The sequence below is a fragment of the Diadema setosum genome, chromosome 2 (assembly GCF_964275005.1).
Source record: "Diadema setosum chromosome 2, eeDiaSeto1, whole genome shotgun sequence".
Classification (NCBI taxonomy): Eukaryota; Metazoa; Echinodermata; class Echinoidea; order Diadematoida; family Diadematidae; genus Diadema; species Diadema setosum.
The window spans coordinates 34,923,960-34,950,579 of record NC_092686.1 but is presented as its reverse complement, the minus strand read 5'-3'; the positions used below and the strand labels follow the sequence as shown (position 1 = coordinate 34,950,579).

Here is a 26,620-nt window from a genome sequence, read left to right as displayed (position 1 = left end):
AACCATAACTGAGACAGTTGCATTGTTCTCCGGCAATTCTTTGTGTGTGTCTATGTGTATAATGTGCTTGTGGGTGCGTGTGTGTGTGTGTGTATGTGGGTGTGTATAAGTTTGTAAGCGTATGCTTGTTGTTTTGCATATTAACATCACTGCCATTTAATTAGGGCTAAACAGAGTACCTTCAGTTCACCAATTTCTCTCACTTAGCGCATATGTAACTGTCTCATTTCATGTCCGAGTAAGTTGACCTGCTGTCGCTCTGCTTGTACAAGATTGGAGCAGTTTTGCATTTGTTGGTTTGTTTGGCGAATGGTTGGGATGGGTGGTGCTAGTTTGGAAGAAGATAAAAGAAGCAATTTGAAAGTAAGTCAGCGCATGACACGATTTGATTTGATTTGATTTTTTTTTTTTTTTTGGGTCGCACATGGAATGACTTGCAGATACAAATATATGTACGGTACGTAAGCATCCCTGAAGCCGTACACAAGAAAGGGGCAGATAGCAAGATATCGGAAAAGAGTTTTAAAGGTTAATGTTTTCCGTTTACAAGCATTACGGCGCAGACACGCGCGCCGGTGTTCGACCACGCAATCAAGGAACTTCGTGTGCATAAGGAGATCGAGCATACATGTGTGTATGCAGGGAGGTGGGAAGAGATCCTCGATGTAGTGTGTTGTGGCCTCCTTTAATTTTGTTCCAGAAAATATATCCGAGGCTTGCCCATTAAAATGCGGGCAAAACTGAACTCCATCCATTGGAATGTATTCAGTGGGAACTAGTTAAACATCCAGCTCGTTATTAGGTCCTCGGGGGACACAAATATCAGTCTTCACTGAATTTGCATATATCAGGGTCTATTTGCATGCCTGATGACGATTTCGGGTGGACGCAAGACTTATACGGTCAAGGTTACACTTTACCTGGGAGTGAATGAGAATATCAAGACCCGAGGGTTTCTAGTTCTACTTGGGGGATGAAGAGCGTAGTCCATATTCATGAGTAACAGGTAGGCCTACAGGTATAATGACTCAATCTTGCGCGGGAGAGAGAAGGGGGTGGGGTGGGAGTGAGGGAGAGAGGGAAGGAGGGGGATTGAGGGAGGGAATTGTTTGTTTGTTTGTGTGTGTGTGTGTGTGTGTGTGTGTGTGTGTGCGTGCGTGCGTATGTCTGTATGTTTGTGTTTTTGTTTGTGCGAGTATGTGTGCGCGTATGCATTTGTTATAGACATAAAGCGCTGTGGTATAGGGGAAGAAGCACGGGTGACTTTGCAAACCGAGGTCTGGAGTTCGAGCCTTACCAAGAGCTTCACGTCCTTGGACAAGGTAAGCCTAAGTACATTGTAGGTGTGAGGGATGATGTCCCTCTCAACCTAGGTGTTTAAATGGGTACATTGTTGCAATGCTTAAAGGACAAGTCCACCTTCATATACATGTGGTTTGAGTGAAGGCAAGAATATTAGTAGAGCACATCAGTGAAAGTTTGGGGAAAATCGGACAATCCGTTCGAAAGTTGTGAATTTTTAAAGTATCTGCGCAGTCACTGCTGGATGAGAGGACTACTACAGTGTATAATGTCACATGCGTACAACGACAACGGAAAATTGAAAGAGAATTCACAAAACTTTACTTTTTGAATGAAGTGCACATTTCTTCGACTTGTCACTGATGTATGTTATGGCTAATATTATTCCCCCTGCCTTCTGAAAGAGAGAAGTCGAGTATTCTTTTGTTATGCGAGAAAAGTGAAAATATGTTGAATTTTCTTTATTCTTTCTTTATATCGTTGTACACATATGACATCACAAACTATAGTAGTCTTCTCATCCAGCCGTGACTGAGCAGAAACTTCAAAAATTCATAACTTTTGAACGGATTGTCCGATTTTCCTCAAACTCTCACTGATGTGTTCTTCTAATATAGCTGCATTCACTCAACCCAAATGTCTATGAAGGTGAACTTGTCCTTTAAGGTAATGATAATTGCAAAGCCCTCTGGAAGAGTGGTGCTGACACAGAAGAGGCTACCCTGGATAAATAAGACTACAGTATTGTTATTCTATTACCTGTACAGTACACTCCCGTTATAGCAAACACGGTTATGATAAATCTGGTTTTTAACGATGCAAAAATTCAGGCCCCAGCACTATCCCCTGTTTTTTATTGTGTATTTGTTCTAGCTGTTATAACGAAATTTTGATACAACAAAAGAAAAACCAAGGACTTTATTATAACCAGAGTTGACTGTATTAGTGTTACATATCTGGGTTAAAAAGCACTGTTACAAGCACCAGAAAAAGAAAGAAAAAAAAAAATCACTGTCTTCTGCAGACGACACAAACCTATTTGTTTTTGGTTTTTTGGGTTATTTTTTTTTTTTCAGGGAACTTCAAATTGTGCTCTCTTTTTTTGCAGTAAAAAAAAAAAAGTCTTGAAAAAAGGGTTAACAATCCAAAGCCCAGTCTCTGTTCTTTTGTCAGTTTGAAGTGTGCTCTGTGTGTGCGTGTGTGTGTGTTTTATAGTGTAAGTGTGTTGTGTATGTTTGTAGGTAACATAAAATCCTGTTGAGATCTATTACACTGAATGAAATGATTAGAATATGCACAACCACACCACTGCATGTACAGCACAATGTGAATCCTTCAGATTCAATGTACACTGTATTCTCAAATAAATATCATTCCTTTTACACCAAATCTTCTGAAAAAGACATATGTACTTAAATGTGAATCACGCTCAAACAGGAGTGATTAAAGAACAAAGTCTCTTTTATTCATCGTTTGTAACATTAGTGAATACAATGACATTTGACTTCACTGTGCCATGAAATGGAAGTAAACTTACATAAAATCTCATTAGAATAATACATTTTGAGAAAGGTGTGTGATTTGGACGGAAAGAGCATAACATTTTACAGAGTCAGAAGGTCATCATCCATTTGTGCCAAAATATACACAATAAAATGAAATCTGATATTCACATGTCTTGAAAGATATAGATTTTCATTTACTCCACAACTCAATTCCACACGAAATAAACTGTATTTCTTGATATGATTACAAAATTATATATCAATTATCTTCTTTCTTTCTCCCTTTTCTTCCAGACTGATTATTTGATAAGTTATGTCATCGAGGACTTACTAATCCTCTTAAAAACTCTTGAGATTATGCATGTCATTTCACTCAAGCAGGCTGAAAAAAAAAATGCCTTTTTTTATCCGCCATATGTATCAAGGACAGTACTGTCCAACCAATCACATTAGTAAGTTACAGTTCCAATATCTGTTCGTCAATATCACTTGGACGGAAAAGAAGGGATTGAATTACTATCAGTCAGAAATCAGAGGGTCATTGACACCCTACAAAGGCTCTGAATTTAATGACTTCCACATTCACCACTGACAGCACTATACAATTACTGTATAATGAACTTTACAGTAGGCAACAGAAAGCCTTCATTGTGCGTGGGCAACTCGGCGAAAATGATTTATTGCATACATGTCATTACACAATGGATTTGGTAAACAAATCACTTCTATATCTTTATCTCGCCCACAATGGTTGTCATTGCTGCTTTGTGTCATTTATTTGTTTGTTTGTTTGCTTCTTGTATGTGCTGCTAAGAAAACAACAGTTCTATTTATTTCATGTTTGCTTGTTTTGTTTTATTTCTTAACTGCTACAAGTTACATCAATCTACATGATAACAGTAGCATTACTAAAGTGTGTGCAACTTTTCGACTGAAATTTATGCGACAGACAGGTCTTAAATCTTGCTATATTTTGTTCAACAGTTTTAAGCATCTCAACTAAACTGTGATAATATTTAACTGTCCCCATAACTGTCAAGTTATTTCACATAAATCTTGCGTTGGGTCTACTGTTTGCCTCATGGGACATCATTTCCAGCGAAAACAGGCGTAGCTCTTCTTGTCTCATATCTTTGACAATGCTCTTTTCCAATAAAACACATCCCATACCCACCTGTGTACTTGTGTACCGGTAAATATTTATATCACTGAGACACTAAAGCCCTTCATAAAACCTTTCTTTTCCTCTTTCTTTTTCTTTTTTTTTTTTCCCCACTGGGAGAGTTTGTGGTGCAAGCACTCACTGTTATGTTCAGGCTTACAATTACAACGCAATAAAAATCGCCTGTGCTATCAGCCTTCACTAATCCATCAAGACAGGTGATTTCCTTTCCTGGAAATCATACAACATATGAATGTTTAATATATTTCATTGCAATGTTTCACCTGGGGCCTCCAGTGTAAGGCAGCCTATTACAGGATACAACTATTCCCAATTTAAAGGACAATGTGGAAAATCCAAACATCTGTTACAGGGTGATCAACAATAAGACAGTTACAGTGTATGTTGTGTTTAACTACAAATATTGCCATTCTAGATACACAATGTAGCAGCATTCATATGTATCGGAGCAGTGGTAACGCTCCTGGTCCATATAGCTGACATTGAGTAGTTAGGGAGGGGTGGAGACCCTTCTATAACCATGCAGCAATTTAATATTGTTGCAGCTCACTTTTATTCCTAAATCGCAGCAATAGCTGCATGAGGGTGCTCATCTTCGCAAAGTTTCCAACTCTCAGATTATGTATCTGACAATTCTGACAGGTACAGGTGATTGGAGCTAACAAATATACAGACAGGTAACCACATACCCAAAAACCTATGTAGTGCAACAGTCTGTGCTGAAAGGCCTTCACATTATTAGTTCATGCACAAATGGAAGTGCAAGTACAAATACTGATGCTAATGTCGGTATGTGTGCGTGTGTGTCTAGTCCATAAATATGTCTGTGCATCTGCATTTCTCCGTTTGTGTGGTTGTGTATGTGTGTTTGTCTTTGTGTGTGTGTGTGTGTGGGTGTGTATGCATGTACACCATTGACTACTGCATAAGCTGTTATTTTTACATACAGATATTTTTGCAAATGAGGAGGTCATGGACATTTTTGCAAGATGTTATTTTCGCGAACTTACACCGAAGCTGCAATAAATGCAATATTACCCAGCGCATGGCAACATTTTTGGGTGTTGTTAAATTCGCGGTCCAACAGTGATTCATGAAATTTGTGAAAATTAACCCCCCGCGAAAATAACAGCCTATGCAGTATATGAGTTCGCATTTCAGTGTTTTACCATGGCCTTGTGTGTGTGTGTGTCTGTGTGTGTGTGGTTTCATGCTGCATGTCAAGGTCAGGCTTCGTCAGTCTTCTCTGGTTTAAGGAATGCCAGCAGCCAGGTGAGGATCTTGCCCTCCTTGATCCAGTCCCCGTAGCTGGGATCAAAGAGCTGCTCTATGCAGTGGATGTTGGCCAGCCTCACCTCAAATGGAATCTGGTTTATCAGAAAAAACAACAACAAGAACAAAAATAAGGAAAAGCAAAGTCAGAGAGACTGGTATATTTCTAAATATTCAAGAATCAAATAAGACTGGAGTGGAATAAAAAAAGACATAAGCTGCCACGTAACATACATGTAGAGGAAGATAGACCAAACAGACTTTGTATAATGATGGGCCCTATTGACTATAAACATTCACTACATGATTGCCATGACCAACAACCACTGCTGGTATAGATGTTGGAATCGTAAATTCAAGTAAGGAAAGTAATCTACTTAACAATATCAGTCGATCCTCTTGAAGCACTTTGCTTAAAACACCACAAAAAGCAATCTCAAACATGTCTGCTAAAAACAGTGCAACTACAAGTTTAGAGCAGAAACAGAATTTATCATCCATCACTACTGATACACAACAGAGGCAACAGGCATACTTGGGGATATGCGACTACATTAAAATGCAATGCACACACGTTCAGCAGAATCACTGAGTACATGAAGGTTTTCCTCAGAATGGGTACATATTATGAGGAATGAAGAAAAATTGTGGAAATAAAAATGGAAAGGAGGTCATTCTCTGAATCTTTTTTTTTTTTTTTGCCTGACTATAATGCATGTAAAAAACATTCCCACCCTATAATTTCTGCACTACATTGTAGCTTAATGTCTTACAAAACGTGCACAAATGCCCACACTGCAAAAATGTCCACTTTTAAAGCACTCTGTAGTCCTGAAATCATGGAGATACTCACATTGTAGCCTGGTTTAGGTTCAAAGTCCTCTTGTCCTAGAAGAAGTTGTTCTATCGTCAGACAACACTGCTTCAGGAGAGCCTACAAAAGTGTACAAGAAAACAAAAATGTGTTATCAACAGCTGAAACCCATCAATCACAGCACCTCATGCACATGAAAAATTCAGGGGTTTCCTGTGGAAAAAAACGTATGACACATATAATTCTAATTATTCATTATGACAGGCTAGCATGATATAATCTGTTAATGCCATGAAGACGAATACAGTATTGAATTCTCAATGTCTTTCTCCATTGGAATATGGGTTTGATTCAAAGACTATGCATCACTCTTACCCACTATTAAGAATACTTATTTTCTACATTTTATGCTGACTTCACAGGAATAGTTAACTATTTCCAAAGATTTATTACAGTATGAATGCAAGTTGCAGTGCAATAATTCAAAACAATGCAACTATTTCCAAAAGATTTATTTCACTATGAATGTCAGCTGCAGTGCGATAATTTATAAACAATGCACCAAAGGATTGTAAACCAAACTATTATTACTAGTAGAGGATCAGAGTCTACCTAACTGTCAAGAACATCATCTAAAAATTACTGCAGTGATTGCCGCCTACCTCCAAGTCTTCGTCCTTCTTGACCTTGGCCGAGAGCTGGGCGATGCGATGTGTCCGCTTGGACTTCCTGCTGCCGGGTTTGCTGCCCCCTCCTCCCGGTGTGCCGGGGGATCCAGGGGTGCCCTGAGCACTGCCCACGGGGGTGCTGGGGGGCTTGGGCTGGTCAGTCAGGGAGATCTCGGCCCGCTGCCGCACCACGGCCAGCTTGTCGTGGAGCTCGGTGAGCTGGGAGAGGGAGACGGTGGTCTGACCGATAACCGGAGCCTGAAGCTGACCTGTGAGACAAAAGATTACCATACAGAATTAATATCTATCCCTTTAACAGAATGAACATCTATCCCTTTATGTGTTTGTGCACTGAGCTACAACTTGCCAAGCTTTTTCATCAACTTTCATTTAATTTTCCTCTGCAAAAAAACAAACAAACAAACAAACTGACAAAAAAAACAACACAATAAAATGGTCTTAAGTACTAGGCCATTGAAATACAACAAGAAAGAAAGGGATCTCTACTCACTAACAATTGATTAATTTCAGAGCACATGCAAAAAAATGCCAAACATTGAACAAAGCAGAACATCAAATGTCTTTCAAACAACTTGATGTCACGGAGAAGAACAGCTTCATGTTTGCTTAACAATGGAGTCCTTCATAGGCTAATTATTCTTATTAAAAAGGATTTCAAGGCTTAGCGCATTGTGGTCTCAATAACTGTGTATCTTAATAAAGTGAGATTCTTACCTGTCTTTGCCTTGGTCCCCTCCTTTCCAGAGGGCTGGCTGACAGAGTAGAGCAAAACCACCCCCTTCCCCTTGTCACCATCCGTGGCCCCCACCCTGATGTCATCGTAGCAGGGCTGGTACCACTGGAGGCACAGCTCTCTTTCCTTGGCCCCCAGCAGAAGCTTCTCCGCGTTCCGCCCCTGCACTGCCTGCCCCGTGGGCTCTGCGATGATTGGCAGGGTGTACGTGTTCTCCGTGTACACCACTGTCGGGATTACCAGTGCCCCATCCTTGGCTGGGATGGAGGAGGAGGAGGAGGTGGAAAGTGGTTGGAGGATGCTGGTGGGAGGAGAGATGGCCAGGCAGGAGGTGGCAAACACTGGTAGGTTGTCGGTGAGGAAGGTCACCATGGCCTGCAGGCGCAGTGAGGCGTGGCTGCTAAGGAGGGGCGTGCGCACAATCTCCAGGTTGGAGCCCGTGTCCATGCCGCTGTGGTCCACAAAGCCCAGGTCAAAGTTGGCTGCAAGGTTGCCAGCATTCACCTGATGGGAGAAAAACCAAGGTGGTGACGAAAGAAATTAAAGGGAGTAATTAATGGAATGTGCCTGCATTTCAATACATTCTGGTCACCGGAACAAAAGACAAAGCTGCTGAAAGATTGAGTAAGGGTAGCATTTCTTCACTAGAGAAATGCAAATAACCACAATAATGAAAGCAAATTACATGTTACTAAACTGAAATTATGCTACACACAAGACTTCCATATACAGTACTAATATTTTGCTGCTAACATCAATTCTCCAGTTGAAACAGACAGATTTTTGCCTACCGGTGATGCACTCCCACTGTCTCCCAGGGCCAGGGAATCCAGGTTACACATCCTCTGCAGGATGGCTGTGTAGGCCAAGAGATGGACCCACGTCAGGGAGATCTTGGCATCCTGAGGTTCCTTGTTGACCCGGCCCACACCAAGAGTGCTACCACCACCACCACCACCACCGGCACCAGCACCAGCACCAGCGGTGTCACTGGCGCCGCCCTGGCTCTGCCTGTCTGCGTCCACCACTTCTTCCACCGGCTCCAGGGCCTGGTTGCTGGTGAAGGAGGTTGCAGGAGGGGGTGTAATTGCAGCCACGCCCTCACCTGCAGGACAGAGTCAAAGCCAGATGAAGTTAAAGTTTCAATAGTGAATAAGACTGGTGACAGACTTTTCTCTTTTTTTTTCTTTTGCATCACAGAGTATATGAGCAGTGAGTCACAAATAACATCTATCAATTCACAAGTGATAAATCGAAAACAAAAGTTTTCTTTAGCACTGAATAACCGTAATGCTTGATAGCTATGTCACATTTTCTTTAAAAATCCTTTTGAGATGTTAGTGAAAATCATGTAAAAGCTACAATCAAATACCACATACTGAATATCCTGATGAACATTTTTTTTTTCACATGTAAGTTTAATTTTAATTTTTTTTTTAAAATCCAGTGCAGCAACTGACGAAGATTATTCAGAGTTGTTTCATACTGAGTAATGATCAAAATACACTACATCAACATCATGTGACAAGAAGCTGATGATATAATTGCATCTTTAGCAAAGGTTTGGGCCAAAGGTATCACCACTGTCGATTACGTCATCTACGTACCCCCCAAATCTCCAAACAGGTCTTGCTTGATGCAGGCAGTCAGCTGACCCTTGACCTTGTCCGTCAGGGTGAGGGAGGTCAGACTGGGGTCGCCAATCAGCAGAGCCTGCGTGCGCTGGGCCAGGGCAATGGCCGTGGCGCAGCGGAGTGCGAACCAGGCCGCCTGTCTCTCGCTCTGTCGATCCTTGATGAAGTTCAGCCGCTCCTCCTCCCGCTTGGAGGGAGTCTTGCTGGCGGCGGCCGCGCCCAGGGTAGACTTCTTGGCTGAGGATGGAGTCTGGAATTGGGGAAAAATACATTCACCATGACAATGTTTCAAGAGTTAACTATGACTTGCGGTGCAAAAAATAAATAAAAAAATAAAAAATAGAATGTAAACTTTGATTTTAAAATGTATATCAAGAGGTAAGGTTGAGTATTGAGCCTAGTGTAGCAATAAAAACATTGACATAGCTGTTAGTGAATTTATCAATGTTGTGGTTGGTGTTGATGTTGATATTGATTGTTGCTGATATCAATGCCGGTATTTTACTTGCTCCATTGTGCCATTCTGTATGCACATTGAACTGAAGCTCTGATCTATCATCATTGCTATCACTACTATTACTGTGACTGTGGGTGACTAATACCTCTGCAATACTGCCACTTATTCTATTTCTATAGCCATTGCTGCTACAATGTATTTTGTTTTTGTTTTTATGACTATTGTGTAAAAATTGTGATTTATTTCAAATAAGTGTTCTATGGGGGCCATTTTTTTTTATTATTATCATTATTATTTCTTTTTTACAGGCTTGTCAGAATTCTCACCCTGACTTTCTTCTTGGTGCTGGAGGGCTTGGAGAGACTTGGGGCCTTGTCCTGGGGCGGCTCTGGGGGAGGCACTGGTGGCTCAGGCTGCTGGCTGCTGGCCAGGTACACCATGGCCATTTCAACATAGGCTTGCCGAATGAGTCTAGGGGTCAGAAGGAATTGAACACACAGTCAAGATTAAGTTTTCTCTCTTCCTGTATACATACAATGCCACCTTCTGCTTGTCATTTTAAACAGATCAATACATTAAATGGTAATTTCATATCTTACTGGAAATTCTAAAACTGCCCTTAGGGAAATTGAGATTGTACTATGTGACAATGTAGTACTTTGATAAGGCACAGATACTATTCTTTTTTTTTTTTGTAAGGATGAAAGTATTTGAAGATACTTTACAATAAACTTAAAGATAACAATAACATTACAAAAGCACTACAGTTTATGATCCACACAATCCTATTTGAGTTAAGAGCATGCTTGATTTTTTTTTTCCCTGTCACTATAGGCCACACAGATTAAAAAATTTGGATGAGTCGGCCGACTTGAGCATAGTCCTCAATAAAAGAAAACATGGTACAAAAAATAAAACCAAGAGGTAAACAAAAAAAACAACCACATAAAAATGCAAGTAAAATTACATCACAAAGTGTGTAAACACTCACACAAACAGTAATCATAAAAAAGAAAAAAAAAAGAAAAAGGTGTATAATAGTGAGGGAGGAAAAAAAAAATAAACATAAAAATAAATGGGTGAATGTGACATTTAGAAGAGCTATCTAAAGAAATAAGACTATTTGTAGTTGTGAATAGATGGTCACTCACCCAAGATCTTGATTGGCTGCCATGCTGGTAGTGATGGCCTCCATCAGGGTGGCTCCCACGGTTCTGGCAGGGCAGTCCCGGGCCCCTCCTCGCTGGTGCAGCTGCCTCTGGACCTTGCCCAGCTGCAGCAATATCTCGGCAGTCACGGCGCCCTCTCTGACGACGCAGACGCGGCACAGCTCCAGGGCCGTGCCCAGCACGCCGGCGACCACGGCCCACGCCTTCAGGGGGTCCTCCTTTGGAACATTCCTGGAACACACACAGTGAGAAGTGATATGATGGTGATTGAAATGATAATCAGTAATTGATACTACACTCATCTCCTATCTACAGGCACCTTGCAATATATCAAAAGTCCTTGATACTATAACAAAATTTCTTATACTGAAATTTCATCAGAGCTGAATAATAAAGTATTCACAGATACAATATAGACAATATCTCTTGGACCTGAATTTTTACTTCATTTTAACAAGAGATTTGTTATAACTATGTTTGTTATAATGGGAGTGCAATCTATTACTGTTGCAAATGGTGGTGCATAAGTATCTGCATTTTACGTGACTAAAAGTAAATTGTTTTCATGGTTTTTCCATTGCTCTGAACTTAAAAAGAGGAAATGGGACTTTGGCAATCAATGTGCAATCGTGAAATTAGCTAAGCTTGAAATACATTATACTTTCATTAGAGTTTCCAAAATATTATATATCCAAAATATTACCACGTTACAAGTTAAGAAATCCTTATCAAAGAGCCCAATGCTGAAAACATATTATGCCAGCTACAACGTATTCTTATCTCACACAACAAAGTTGACAATGCACTGAAAGCTCTGGCGTGAAGGAAAATAACACAAAGAGTGAGGTTCAATTTCGGAGCTGCATTTACTTTTTGAGTTTGGCCTCTCCCGCCTGCGTAGCCAGCCTTGCCAGGGCGTGTCCAATCCTGAGCTTGATCTTGGCCAGGTAGAGGAGGTGGGGGAGGTAGAGGTTCTGCAGGGGGGCAGTGGGGGCCGAGAGCTCTGGGTAGATGGTATGCCGAGAGACGGAATCACCCAGCAGCTTGATCTGAATGAATAAATGAATGAAACAATTTATCACTGAATGCGACGGTAATCACTGTATATATTTACAGTCATAAACAGACAGAAAAGCGATAATAGCAACCAGAAAATAGCATGAATGCTTGTCAAGTCTGGCCCCTTGCAAGATCTAGACAGAAAGATATCTGAAAGAAGATGGGAGGATGTTTGGAGAGACAGGTAGTGGTACTGAGAGAGAGAGAGAGAGAGAGAGTACAACAGGATTTTTTTTTTTTCTTTCTCTCTCATCCCTGTATTCTTTTTCTTGTGAATTTTGAAAAATCAATGGTACAAAGTGTTATAATGGACAAAACTAAAGATACAATAGGAAGTTCTGTGTACTTTTCTTTAGTTGACAGTTTGATGATGATATACATATTCTGGGTATTGGTTAGACTTTCACATTCCAAAATAAGACATCAAAAGGACAGTAAATCAAACTTTTTTCCACAAAATTCATGCAGTGTGTATCATAAAAACGGTACATATCATTGAGCAGTGAATTGGGCTCCATTTTGTTCATACTTGCATCCCAATTTGAATACAATAAAGTACATCTGTTCTATTTCAAGATATGAAACTGTAACTTGCAACAAAATGGCACACAATACAGAAAATGCAACAATACAGGTTAACATTGCATGTGTACAATGTGCTTGGTGTCACAGTTCAGAACTGCCGGTAACCTTTGCAGTTGACACAGAGTTAGTTGACAAGGTTCACCAACAGACTATAGTGACTCCATTAGCAGACACACGTCTAACACTAAAATACAGACACCCTGGGTGTCATCACTACACATGATGACTAGTGCTCTGTACTAGTAATGGTCACTCACCTGGTGTAGGAGTAGCCCCTGTGTCTCCATGTAGGACTGCAGGAGATGACCGGTGATGGGACGGCCGTGCTTCTGCTGGAAGCTCTGGGCCGTCAGGGCCTCCAGGTCGGTCAGCTGCACTTTGGCCAGGATGACCAGGAGGCTGGCCGGTGGCGACAGCGTCTGCTGACCACTCAGCAGGGACACCAATTCCTGGTGAAGTCACAGGAAGAGAGAGAGAAAAAAAAGATGATGATCAATGGTAATGCCACAAAGGTCAGTTTCTGTGATGTTGCTAGTGCAGTGTTTATCACAACATATCTTCGCTGTTTGAAATACAAAAGTGCACTTCAGCAGGTGCAATCAAAATACTAGAAATTTTCATATTTTCGCGCGATTAATTTTTCGCACTGAGCGGTTCAAGAACATATTTGTCGGTTCCTGAATTCGTGCTGCATGATCGTCAACCTATTCAAAAATGTGCAGGGAACTTGTCGATATTTTTGCGGGTTTTGGAATTTGCGCTAGTCAAAAGTAGCGTGAAGTATGCAAACGTTAATGCACCACAAAAATTTGTGCATTTACCATAAGTTGCAATTACTTAGGCATCTACAAATTATGAAAGCAATTCTTTTTCTTTTCTCCAAAAGCATTGATACTTTGCTACAGCATTTCAAGTGAAGATTTATCTCTGATGTTCCAATGAAGCAATACTTGGGATCATAAAGCCATATCTTTTTAAAGCCAGTGATACCACGCAAATGCTATGCAGAGTTAAAAAAAAAGAAAAAAGAATGAAATGTATTGATGCAAGTCATGAGGCTGCAGTATGAATACCAAATTGGACAACTTAATGTTGTTCCACAAAGCACCCTTTCCCCTAGGCTGCTGGTTACCTTGAGGGTGTGCTGGACGTCGTCCAGGGAGCGTCCCTCCTGTAGGTCCAGCAAGGCTCCCTGCATCAGGAACTCTGCCTGCATCTCCACATCCCCACAGGCTTCAGCCTCCATCAGACCCTGCATGCAGTACTGGCGGCACTCACCAACTTCACCCGCACCGCTGGCTCCTGTATGGATGCAAGACATAGCCACAGGAGGGCAGCACGTGATATACGCTGGCTGGCAATTGGTTGATTTTACAGGCAGGTGCCCTCATGAATAATGCAACAGACCTATAGATTAACCACCAACAGATCACTCTTAACCTCTTTTCAATATTCTCTTTCCCTTTTGTCTAGCATATTGACAGAGCATACCACCAATTTAGATCTAATTATCATATATGACTATGATTATGATGATAAATATCCTTTTCTTCTCCTTTATCATTGTCTATTACCATTCTTACTGATCAATTTTATGTTGTTAATATCAATATAGTCATCAGTGTGTGTAATATCATTCTCATAGTCAATTACATTATTACTATAGCTTTATCATTATAAATAGAAGTACAGTTTGTAGGACCTGATCACTATTATCATTATCATTATTATCATCGTCATCACTACCATCTCCACCAGCATATTAAGCATCATTACGATTCTAACTACGAAGACAAATTGCCACAGTCTAACAGACACCGACCTGGAAGGACCCCCATGCCCCTGATCTGGCCCATGAGGCACTTGACTAGGGCCAGGCGACAGTCCAGCCACAGCCGGGCGTCCAGCCGGGACCGGCTCTGGAAGTTCTGGTACTGGTACTGGGTGGGGGCGTCGCAGCTGGCGTCCATCTGGGAGGGGAAGAGGGTGGAGGACAGCTTCATCCGGCTACCCTTCATGGATGATGGTCTGTGGTGGATTACAAAGGTGGAAAGAAATCAGTGAGGAAGATTTTATTAACATATCACAGTATGCTGCAGAGTTCACTCTTGACGCCCTGTGTCACATCTGATAAACTGTTTTCTTAGTATGATTGTTATTACTCTTTACACTTTCATAAATGCTGCATTCACTATATGTCAGTTCACCTTCTATTCATCATTCTAATGTGCATGCTATGGGAGAGAGAGAGGAAAAAAATAGAAAAGAAATCATTCTGGACCTTCTTAAATGTGAAGCAGTAGAAAGAAAGGTAATCATTTGTGACAGATATACAGAATCATTCCACAATATCAGCTAAATCAGCCTTTCTCTCACTGTGTTAGACACATAAGAATTACAGTCATTCCCAAATAGCATAGACGAGCTAATCACATTAAACTTAGTCATTGATAGCTGTACTGAGACTGTAATGTGATAGCCTAAAGCAATTTGAAGTGGTCTGTTTTATTCCACCTGCAAACATCACTTTAATCATGGGAAAACAGTGAAAGGGATAAAGCTTGATTTCAAATGATGATGACAATAGTGACCATGTTAATCTTGTGATGCTCTGAGTGCTTTATAATCTATTATTTTGCTGGTCACTGGAATGAAACTCATCATCAGTGCACTTGTTTCACTCCCTGGGGAACATTCCAGGCAACTTGCACTGTTTTTTACAGTACACATATGCTCAAACCAAGCAAAGTAATGCTCAGCTTCTCTACTGGGTATCCATTTTACAAATCTGAAAGTAGAGGAGCGTTGTGGACAATGTTTAGTCTCAAAAGATTTGTAGGTATCTGCTTCAGGACTGAAATCATTTGAGTCTCTCACCTGCGTGGCGAGATGGATTTCCTGGTCTCCTTGAAGATGGGGCTGGCCTGGATGTCACTAAGAGCTGAGAGGACGACCTTTGACCCCATCAGCGGCAGGTGGTACTCCCTCAAGATGGCCGCCTGCTCCAGCTTGGCCAGCACCACCAGCTCCAGCTCCGAGGCTGACAGGCTTCTTGCATCTGTCAAAGGTCAAAGGTTATCCCAGAGTACAGTAAAAGATCTTTGGCGGCCAATCGCTAGGAGAATGTAATTGTCATCAGATGTATGTGAAATAAACTTTCTTGAAAATTACAAAGACATGGCGAATGCTTGCCATGTGATGTTCTCAGCTTCGCACGTTGTAGTTTTACAACTAGCGTGGTCAGTATATGACATTCTGCAGTTGGATTTGAGCACTTTACCACTGGATTGTACATAGCATCAAGCCACTTGAAGAACTCAGAAACTAAAGTCAGAACAGTTTGCACAGTTTGTCTTCTGCAGATGGTAAAACTGCATCTGTTACAAACACAAAAAACAAAAACAAAAACAAAAACACACTCACAGCAACATTTGGTATCACATCTTTATAGTCAAAGCTACCCTGGCACCAGAAGAAAATTGTTCATAAAAATTATCAGTATGATTTAAGTAACTGAGTCACAGGGAGTTTGGTCACCATCATGAAGTATTGCAGTAGAGCATGCAATTGCTTGAACTTACAGTGTTCCTGAAGGACTTCAACCATGAGTTTGAGGACTTCATCAGCCGTGTCTAGCAGTGTGCCCTGTGGTGGGGGAGAGATATGAAAATTGGTGTCATGCACATATCTATATTTGCAGATATTTCAAATCAACAGACATGTGTGATTGCATCAGTTACATACAATGTATTTCATAAGATACGGTGTCACTGTGCTAATAGGTAAATAAAGCACTAACATGGGGAAAGGAGGTACATCAATGAAATGTTAGAAATTACACTTCCATCTGGACTGTATTAGTTTCATTTACATTGCTCCAACAGTTCAATGCAAAGTGCACTTCAAGCATGAACAAAAAAAAAAACAGCAATGCCTCCATAAGATGAAGAAGTATTGAAGAGTGGAAGTGGCCTACAAATTGACAAGCTTGGAAAATCCAGTATTATCATATACAAAATGTACCTTGATTCTCTCCACAGTGAGCATATTGGTCTCATTGGTAAACTTCCTCATGGTGACTTCAGACAGTGGGATGCTGTGGAAAGAGTTATCATCTACACAGGAACAAAAGAGAAAGTGAAAATTAGACTGGAGAGATCTTGCTCTAAGGACTTAGAATGTGTGAGAGCCTGAAAAAAACAACAAACAAACAAACACAAAAACATGATTTGGGGAATTAAAAGTGTCTGTGCATGACCATTTCACATAGTGAGTTAATCTTTGTGGCATTTGGAATGTTGACGTTCTATGACAAATGGCAACTCACATTTACAACTTACCAAATATTCTTAGAGGAGATGCATTTGCTCTCTGAGTCATATAAAGCTACAAATTATAACAAATCACCCAACCTCGCAAGATCATTCACAACCAAACCCTAACCCTTACTGTGCCTGAGAAGCATAATGGCACATCTGCTGTGTTGACCTTTTTTGGCATGGATGTCTTAACACTATTTTTTGATGAGTACCTGTCAAATTATCACCTAATTGTACCACTTAGGCCTTTTTTTTTTTTTGGTCTGTGGCATTGTTATGCCTGGGGTGGGTTGGATCCAATTTACTTTCATGTCAAGCCTGAGAGAAGGGGAATTAGGAGGGGGTAGCAAAGTTACATGTAAGTGCATGAGCATGGAAAGGGTTAAAACTTCCAGCATGTCTTTAAGCCTGACCTAGCACTACCTGATGTTGGCAAAGCAATCTCAAAATCAATGAATGGAATGATTCCGACAAGAAATATCTGGAACAGACTACTAAGCGCTAGGTACAGGAGCTAAAACGACTTTAATGCAATAGTTCAAGGATGTATTGCATAACCCAAGCAAGTGTATGGCTAAGGGATGACATATGTACTAACTATTTATAACACATATACTAGGTAGGACAAAACTCATATTATGAAATACACAATGATATTTTGCAGAATATACTGTATACGGCATATATTTTGCGAGTCTAAATTTTCGCAAATCGGGAATTCCTGATGATTTTGCGAGCGGTTAAATTCGCAATCATGGAGTCTTGCACTGAACAGAGAAATGTACACGCGTATGTCACATCCACATCGGGATCAGAGTCAATATTTTTGTGTGTCTTTAATTTCGCGAATAGCATCTGACACGCAAAATTCGCGAAAATAAAAACCTCACAAAATATTCGGCATATACAGTACTCAGCAAATGCAATGCATTGCACTATCTTCTAGTCAGAAACCTATGTGCAAGCTGCTGGTAACTGTTGTTACATTACAACATTCAACATACACCAAGACCACACAGCCATCTTATCTTTGCACTACTGAGCATATATGCAGTTACATGATGTTATATGAATTGATGATGATAAGTAAAATGACCATCCATGGACCTATGTATATTTTAAGATAAGATGATCACCAATGAAATCAATAAATATACATATATTCTTAATGCAACTGATGAATATGCAACTTCATAGCATGTCTCAAACACAGGGAAAAAGGTGTCCCCTTGTACTCCAGTATATACTAGAAAGAATAAATAACACAAATATATACGCATCTATGTACGTTTTAGCATGTTGCAGGATTATGGTGGATTGCATGTAGATGAGATGATGTAATAATAGTGAAAGCTATAAACAACACACAAATGACAACATTCTGAGAAATGGGGAGGGGTCTCATCGAACTGACTACCAATCACACATTTCTACGCTATGTGTATGTCAAAGAGGACTAAAAAAAAAAGAGAATGGTCAAAAAGTTTTGACCGTGTCTGACTCTACTTCGTGCCTACCAAATCTGAACTTGTGCTCTGACGCGGGCTGCGACGCTTGTGACGTGGTGCCTGTACAACAAGACGTGAAGAGTGTGTGTACATTGCATGTCACAGGGTTAGACGGTGGGTGCAAGGGAATATATGCTGACACAGTGGTGATGGCATATTTTACTGGACATTCATTGAGTAGGGCTTCATATTGTGAGTAGGGAGAACAGTTATGATTTGTGCATAATGCAACATAATCATGGACACAAAATCTTAACATACCTACAGAAAAATACATAACAGAAATGGCTTGAAAAAAGCCTCAAATTTTTCGCAGGTCTTCAACACCCCGCTTTTCCTTCATGACATGAATGACTGTGCTATGATAAAAAGCAAACAGTTAAGAGCTTTCTAACATCAAACTTACCGGACTTGTATGCAGTTCAAACTACTAGCATTGACACTATGACATCCTCATGCCAGGGTAGTGATATATCACTACAATATATTATGTTCTCTCATCTTTATCTACAGCATCATACCCAATGCCTCTTCAATTGCAAAATCGAAACTGGAACGAACATACTGGTATTCAATTCAGGTACCATATACAAAGTTATCCCAAATGTATTGTGTACGAGTCAAAGACAACCAAATCTTTCCAAAAAAAATGATGTTTCTTTGCATGGTATGCAACACATTATCACTGGTGTACAAAAAGCTTTGTAACAAGCACTTTATTTTTCACTCAAGTGCCAGTGACAATGCATTGAATAATGCAGCACCAAAAAAATGATTCACGGAAGACAGTCTCCTGTCAGTGAGTTGAGCTTTGTAATGATGTCACACAGCTTTGCAGTTTGAAAATGGACCAGGTTCTTCTTGGTTTTTGTTATTATTTTTTCTGATCATTTCTGATTATTGAAGGATCTTGTGGATCATTAAGGGTAGGGTTTACAGGTACATGCATAAATGTCACCCTAAATTTTACAGATGAAAATTTATCACATGAGGACTGGTTGAACACAAGGATTATCACTTTTAACATCAAAACGAAACAAAAATATACTTTGAACTGGATGCTACCCTCATTGCACAAAGAAACTTTGAAGGATTCTAATCAAAAGCAATAATGCCAACTTCACTTTACTGTATATACTGATGCCGAGTGGAATCTACACAAGACATAGAGAGCCAGCAATCTGGTTTTTATATAGCTACAATTATACTAAACAATGGATATGTTTCTTGGATATATGAATATCATGCAACTTATCTTTTTTTTGGGGGGGGGGTGGGGTGGAGAAGTGGAGAAGGGGCTGGATAGAGTTGGGGAGATGGAGATTAGGGAAGCAACTTGGGAGGGGAAAATAGTATTCAGCCCTCCAATGAGACATAGTTAAACCTATAATCTTAAGATGTAGTTTTAGTCTGGACCTGTATGTACTCTGAAAAGGGGAAAAAAGGACAATGAAGCTAACAGGAATTTGGATGCAGATGAATTAATTAGTCAATAATGAGTTATTTCTTGTTAATGAAAGTACTATGAGTTGTTATTGCATTGTTAGCACATATGTAAATGACACAAAAACTATTAACATGAAGGTTAAGGCATTAGCAAGCTCGTTAAAAGCAAAGATGAATTTATTGATGGACACGTTGCAAAAAGTTAAAAAGATTAATATGCAAATGCATGGATGTCCTGTGAAATCAAAAGGATATACAAAAAATGTTAAGTTGAGATTAAATGATGGTGGAGGTTTACCAGCGTCATCAACAACAATCTTCTGGCCTGGAGCTTTGACCTCCTTCTTGCTGACCGTAGACTTGGCCGGCTTGCTGACCGAACTCACTGTGACGGGAGACACTGGTCGCTGGGCAGGAGATGAGACCCTGAAATAGAAGGAATTTCATACCACTCAAATACCAGTTGTGTTATGGTCTTGGGCAAGTGGTTACATGCCAGGAATCATGACCACAAGGTTGTGGATTCAACTCCCAACCAAAGACAGCACTGTCCTTTTGCAACACAATATAGTTCAACAGTGACCATTTATCATATGGGCTCTGGTGGAGATCTAGTAAGACATACCTTTGTCTCTCTCTCTCTCTCTAGTCACGTAGCATACAAATATGCAGGTGTGGTTCGGATGAGAGAACGCCATTGTCTGCGGTCAGCGGCAGCTCTGGTAGCCTCTGTAATGCTTGCTCCAGTCACCTGTTTGATGTCATCAAGCCAGCTTGCTGCGGGTCTTCCTCTTTTACGTTTTCCCTCAACCATTCCCTGGATGATTGTTTTCTGCAGGCAGTGATGTCTGGTAGCATGGCCAAAATATGTCAATTTTCTGGCCACAATATCAGCCCATAGTTTCTTTTCCACTCCAAGCTCCTCTAGCACCCATGTATTTGTTCTTCTTTCTTCCATGGTATCCTCAGTATCCTACGATAGCACCACATCTCAAACGAATCCAGTCTCTTCTTGTCTGCTGACTTCATTGTCCAGTATTCTGAGCCATATGATGCCACGGCAAAGGCTGTAGATCTTAGTAGCCGGACCTTGAGGGAGGAAGGGAGTTTACTTTTCCAGAGCTTTGTCATACTTTGTACCACATTCCGGGCCATTGCTAGTCTTCGTTTAATCTCCTGTGAGCAGTCCCCTTTGGTGTTTATGATGGAACCCAGGATGGAATCCTGGGTTCCATCATACCTTTGTCACCGATCACATATATAGAACGGATGCAAAAAGACAGCACTGTCCTTTTCCAACACAATATAGTTCAACAGTGACCATTTATCATATGGGCTCTGGTGGAGGTCTAGTAAGACATACCTTTGTCACCGAATATATATATAGAACGGATGCAAAACAAGCAAAGCAAACAACAGCCTTGCAGTTCTGATTGAGTATAACAATGAAGTTAATGTAACAGAAGAGTATTTGTAATAGCAACTGCTGTGAACAAAGAACTTTAGTCTGAATAAAATCTTAATTTGTTTCAACAAGATAAGTGATGTGATGATGTAGCTCACAATGTCATAGAGGCTAGACAGAAATAGCCCGGGCATAAAGTATAAATGCTATTAAGTCTTAAGACAGACTAAACTGCAAATTTTCTAAGTGACAACAATATGACAAGAATGGTAGACAGCACAAAATACAGGAGCAGAGAAAAGATAAGGGACAGAATAGATTGAGGACAAAGAGACGAGAAAGACATATACATAGAGTAAACAGACAGACAGACAGACTGTCAGATAAACAGACAAACATATACATTGTAGATGAGACATGTACATAAACTGTCTTGCATTCTCATCCTACACTTCTGTTCATGGTGAGTGTTAGTCTAGGCTACAAACCTCAGACTGTCTCTCTCGGGTATGACTTGGATGGTGGATGCCAGCGCCACCATGAGGTGAGCCTGGGCCAGTGACAGGTGGCATGTTAGGTGTGGGCCATACAGGATTGCCAGGGAGGGTGATACTCGCTTCTCCATCAGATATTCCAGCATCTGGAGACAATGTATGAAAACACTCTGTCATTAGACGCTGAATGTATGTGATGCTTGAAAAAGTGGTGGGGTGTGGTTGGCATTGAACTGCAACCAATGTACAGGTAAAATTTGATCGAACTTTCTAAAAAAAACTACAGGGGAAAAAATGCACTTACATTACTTGATTGAGTCAGTACCTTTTCCTAAGTACACTAATGAGCAATTTTCATCAATCTCCAGATATTATCATGTTCTTCAAGAACAAACAAATTCTTTGGTGTACATGATTTGGCAAATATATTACAAGTGAGTATTTTTAGGCTAACGATAGATTCCATGTGAAATTCCCATGAACAGCAAATATATCACAACTGAGTATTCAGTAGCAGAAAATAAATTGAATGTAGAATTCACATGCATAGCAAATGTCTTACACAACTGAGTCTTTGGTAGCTGAAAGGGAGAGAAATGGAGTGGTGGTGTGGGGAGATGATCATTTGAATATAGTGTTTACCTTCAGGTTGGAGGGTTCAGTCAGTGGCTTGCCTGTATCAAACTTCTGTGTCAGCTGCAAAATAGGTTGAATGATTCAGAGAACATTTAATACATCAAACAGTATCAAGTATTTCACAATGGCTCTCAATATCATTCAGTGGCTAAGGTGAGATGTTTGAAAGAAGGCTCGACAGATTTTGAAGATCTATGTCAAAAGTCAGCTGAGTGATAGAGAGAAATTGCTCAAACACTGTCTTTCTTGATAAATTGATGTCCTCATCAATATTTGGGTTTTTTTCTCTTTTACACTGAAATTCAATGAAGAACCAATTAATTTCAACAGATGGATGACATCAGAGATATTTTTGGAATTCATGCTAATGCACCACATATATAAATTCAGCTTATAGACAATCAATATCAATGAACACAACAAAACAAAGAAAAACAATTCTTACTCAAAAAGGGGGCATTACCAGTTTTCTTTTCCTTATATTAGATATCTTACGATCATTTTTCAAATGAGAAGTATGCAAATCATATGGTCAATTTTGCAAACAAGTAATACACAAGAATTGTTCAAAATTCAAAGGTTTGTTACATTCTTGCACATCATTTTCTGTGCCCTGATTGTGAAAATCCACGCTAATATACTGCATGCCAACATCTGGATAACACTGGAGACAAAGCGTCTGTGCTTACCATCTTTGTCTCCACCTGTCGAAAATTTTTGTCCGCAGTCTGGGGCAGTCTCTCCCCGTGGAGAAGCCTGCCCAGCACTGTGTAGGCCTCGCTGTATAGTCCCAAGTCTGTTAGGATCCTCAGCTGTGGGGGGAGACACAAAGAGTGTTAGGCCAAAATGAATTGTACAAGGTCTGCTCTGTGTCACATAATCTCTTCTTTGAAATTTTGATGATGACATTGCAAGGAATATCATCCACTAAGTGTGGTGAGTATGCAATACGCAATAATTGGTAATGCTATTCTGACACAGCATACTGACTGAAGAATAGTTTTTGTGGACTTCCAAGGTATGCGCATGAGGCTGACATAAGTCACAGTCCAGTCAAGGCATAATGGTCGGCAAAGTTTTAAAACTTTTGTTCTTAATGATGCGCTGGATGCACAAATAAAGTAGCAAGCTTCCATTTTCTGTCAACCTTGCATGTACATAATACATAATACATCAGTCAGTGATACCTCAGCATATGGTTATCCATCAAGATAACATAAATGTAAGAGAACAAAAAAATATACACTTTATTTTTTAGGCAGGTTTCAGCAACATATAGACTTGAAATACAGAGTACAAATCTTTTGCAGATCATAAAAATGGAGTGAGTCAAGGGCTCCTAATAGTCAGTAGAAAACAAATGAGAGGTATATACCTTGAGAATCCTGCCATCAACAGCTCGCTGCAGATCCCTGCACAGGAATGTTGTGATGTACTGGTACAGGGTCAGCAGAGGTAGAACCTGTCAGAAACAAAGACACAAAATGACATTTCACTCAGACACTTGTTTTACTGTAGGGTTTTACTGTAGGGTATAAAACATGAAAAGTCTGTAATCTGTTGTGAGCTGAGCATAACTGGAACAAATGCATAATACTTCAATATATTCATAAAGCATAACATCTTCAAACAGCTAATGGCAAAATCTGGATCAAACTTAGCATGTACACTTGTACATGTTGTGTGTGCATGTGAAAGCTCTGTGACTAGATTTTTCCACTTCTCTAAATCTCTGTAACTGTTAATCACATTCCATTGTCTTCATTTCATAAAAATCTGGATTTGACAACACACTGATAATTTCTGCAGATTTCTGCAGTTTCCAAAACTCACGTACCAGAAGGTTGTGCTTGGCCCTGGACAGTTCCTCTGAGACCCAGCGCAAGGTGGCTATCAAGGTACGCCCGTCGCAGCGAAACCTGTCCGAAAGAAGGTCCACACCAGGGACCAGGTATTGGACCTCGCAACCCTCGCCAATCTCGTAGAGGGCGTAGTCCCTGTCAGCGGTGGGGTGGGGCAGGGTGGTGCGGAACAGGGCCTTGAAGAGGAATGCGGACAGGAAGCAGGCCTCCAGTCTCATGCCAAGGTCAGAGGTCAAGACATATCTAGAATGAAGAAGAAATTTGATACATTGCAAGTGATGAATTACTGTATACGCCGAACATTTTGCAAGGTTTTTATTTTTGCAAATTTTGCAAGTCACGTGCTATTCGCAAATTTAAAGACACACAAAAATTTAATATTGACTCTGATCCTGATATGAATGTGACCTGCACGTATACATTTCTCCACACAGTACAGTATTCCACGATCGCGAATGTAACCAACTCATGAAATCATTGGGAAGTCCAGATTCGCGAAAATTTAGACTTGCTAAATATATGGCGTATACGGTATGAACTTGATGTTGGATGGAAGGTCTCAGTTGACATTACACTATGATTATATCATGTTGATAAACACAAACACTTTCCTTTTAGGTATAGATTTGAATGAGGGACATTTTATCACTATTTTTACAATCACATTAGCACACAGAAATGAAATCAAGCATATTTAAATGTCTTAAATAGGCTGGCACTTCTACAGGACAGCAAACTTTCCTTGAAACTTGAAACAATAAAGGTATAATTTATTTAAGTTCAATTTAAAGTGCTTCATGAAGCTTAACTCAAGACTTTTTTTATAACAGCAACAAAAAAGATGACATCATCTGTCTTACTGAGCAATCTTGGCAGCCAGCATAGCCCCAAGGAGGCAGCCCCACATCCCACATCGGTCAAGCAGCTGGGAGCTAACGTCCTTGGCCTGCTGGTCACTCAGCAGCCGCCGCCAGGTCTTCAGGGTGTCTGTGGTGCCCAGGATGAGGTCCAGGGCATCATTCCACCACTTGTAGGCAGCCCTGTGGGGACGGAAAATTTGGATCGATATTTCAATCAGAGATACCATGGCATTGAAGAAAAATGGGTGTGGTATATCATTTACTTATCTTATGAAGTTTTATTTGGTACCAGATACTGCTTTCTACTGGCTGAACCAAAATGATTCAGTGCATCAAAAATGAGAATTTATAAAGAGAATACTGGTAGTCCTGACTCTAGCAGATTGAATTCTATGGACGTTGTGTATTTAAACTACCATCATTTTCGCCACATACTGCAAATTTTGTGCCAACAAGGAACACTGGTATAGCACACATGCATACATGCCTTACAGTAATTAATTCCTATTAACTGATTCACACACAGACACTTACACAATATGACTTCTTATCACAACCAAACCAAAAAAATACTGCATTGAAGTGAACGTATCAACAAAAAAATCACAAAATTGAGTAGCTACAACACTTACTTCTTGATGACTGAAAATAATGCAAGAAAAAGAGGTCTCCAAGTGGTGATCTAGATTTAAGAAAGTGAAATGCGACAAAACTGTAATACTTACTTGATGTTGGATGCATGGTACTGGATGTTTCCTAATTCATGCATGGCCTGAGCAGCCAGACCACTCTGCTTCCGAGCCATCAGCATTTCTAATGGGTAGATGATAGAGAAGAGAAAAAGATGAGGATTGGTAGTCTCCATCATAACATCTCTACTATAAATCTAGCCTTTGCTTTAATACACAGTATGTATGCTACCTGGGAAACTTGATACGGGTCCAATACTTGATGTCATAATTAATGTCTTGAAAGTGTGATTAACTCCATCTGAGTGACATACCAGTAAAAATTGCATACTTTCTTGGATTTATTAATCACTTTCTTTCTTGGGAATATCCCTGAAATCAGGTATAAACATGCCAATGAATTCTGGAATCATATGATAACTTTGAAAGAGTGTTTGCCTTTTTTTCCAAAAACCATTTAACTAAGTATACAACTGCTTAACACAGGCCTTAATGTTTCATGAAAGCAACTGCTACAAGCGTCTGGAAACCCACTGTTCCAACTACTCTATGTATTATGACTAGGGGAGTTTCGTACAGAAAATATGGTGCTGTTATTTCTTTTTTCTTTTTTTTTTCCAACTGCTTGGCTTAGCATGCAGCTGACGGATCCACTGAATAAATGACTTAAGTGTGTGATGTCTTTTAGTAGCAACAATGGTTAAACATAAGATATAAGAAGCAAGCTTCTGCTTTAACCTGCATACCTATTGTCTTGTCATAGGAGGACACCACCACAGCAAGCTGGGACACGGGGAGCGCTGCCGTCTCTACCTCAGCCACGGCCTTGAACTCTGACTTCCTGAGGTCGGGGGGCACAGGAACCTGTGGATTGTCATCGGTCTCAGAGAAGCCTACGCGGCTGTGGAGGCTTTGACGACTCGGACCACTAGCTGGAGCTGGGGGGGGGGGGAGGGGGAGGGGTCATAAATCATTATAATCGTAAGATCAACTGATAAC

At 40.3% G+C, this 26,620-nt stretch overlaps 1 protein-coding gene across 1 annotated transcript in view; it reads right to left on the bottom strand.

Moving 5' to 3' along the window:
• Positions 1-2,745: 2,745 nt before the first annotated feature.
• LOC140244440 (cilia- and flagella-associated protein 54-like) overlaps positions 2,746-26,620 on the bottom strand; it is a 65,836-nt gene continuing 41,961 nt past the window's right edge. Inside the window, exons 40-64 of the mRNA XM_072324081.1 lie at positions 26,368-26,559; positions 25,658-25,745; positions 24,933-25,112; positions 24,048-24,315; positions 23,586-23,672; positions 22,900-23,022; positions 22,217-22,270; positions 21,569-21,720; positions 19,974-20,101; positions 16,426-16,517; positions 15,984-16,047; positions 15,280-15,460; positions 14,225-14,430; positions 13,535-13,704; positions 12,660-12,851; positions 11,629-11,807; positions 10,741-10,989; positions 9,916-10,060; positions 9,106-9,382; positions 8,476-8,603; positions 8,290-8,409; positions 7,480-8,002; positions 6,739-7,013; positions 6,116-6,196; positions 2,746-5,357 (exon numbers count right to left, since the gene is read on the bottom strand). Of these exons, the coding sequence (XP_072180182.1) occupies positions 5,217-5,357; positions 6,116-6,196; positions 6,739-7,013; positions 7,480-8,002; positions 8,290-8,409; positions 8,476-8,603; positions 9,106-9,382; positions 9,916-10,060; positions 10,741-10,989; positions 11,629-11,807; positions 12,660-12,851; positions 13,535-13,704; positions 14,225-14,430; positions 15,280-15,460; positions 15,984-16,047; positions 16,426-16,517; positions 19,974-20,101; positions 21,569-21,720; positions 22,217-22,270; positions 22,900-23,022; positions 23,586-23,672; positions 24,048-24,315; positions 24,933-25,112; positions 25,658-25,745; positions 26,368-26,559 (4,295 nt within the window). The 3' untranslated portion in view covers positions 2,746-5,216. The remainder of the gene's footprint in view (positions 5,358-6,115; positions 6,197-6,738; positions 7,014-7,479; positions 8,003-8,289; positions 8,410-8,475; positions 8,604-9,105; positions 9,383-9,915; positions 10,061-10,740; positions 10,990-11,628; positions 11,808-12,659; positions 12,852-13,534; positions 13,705-14,224; positions 14,431-15,279; positions 15,461-15,983; positions 16,048-16,425; positions 16,518-19,973; positions 20,102-21,568; positions 21,721-22,216; positions 22,271-22,899; positions 23,023-23,585; positions 23,673-24,047; positions 24,316-24,932; positions 25,113-25,657; positions 25,746-26,367; positions 26,560-26,620) is intronic.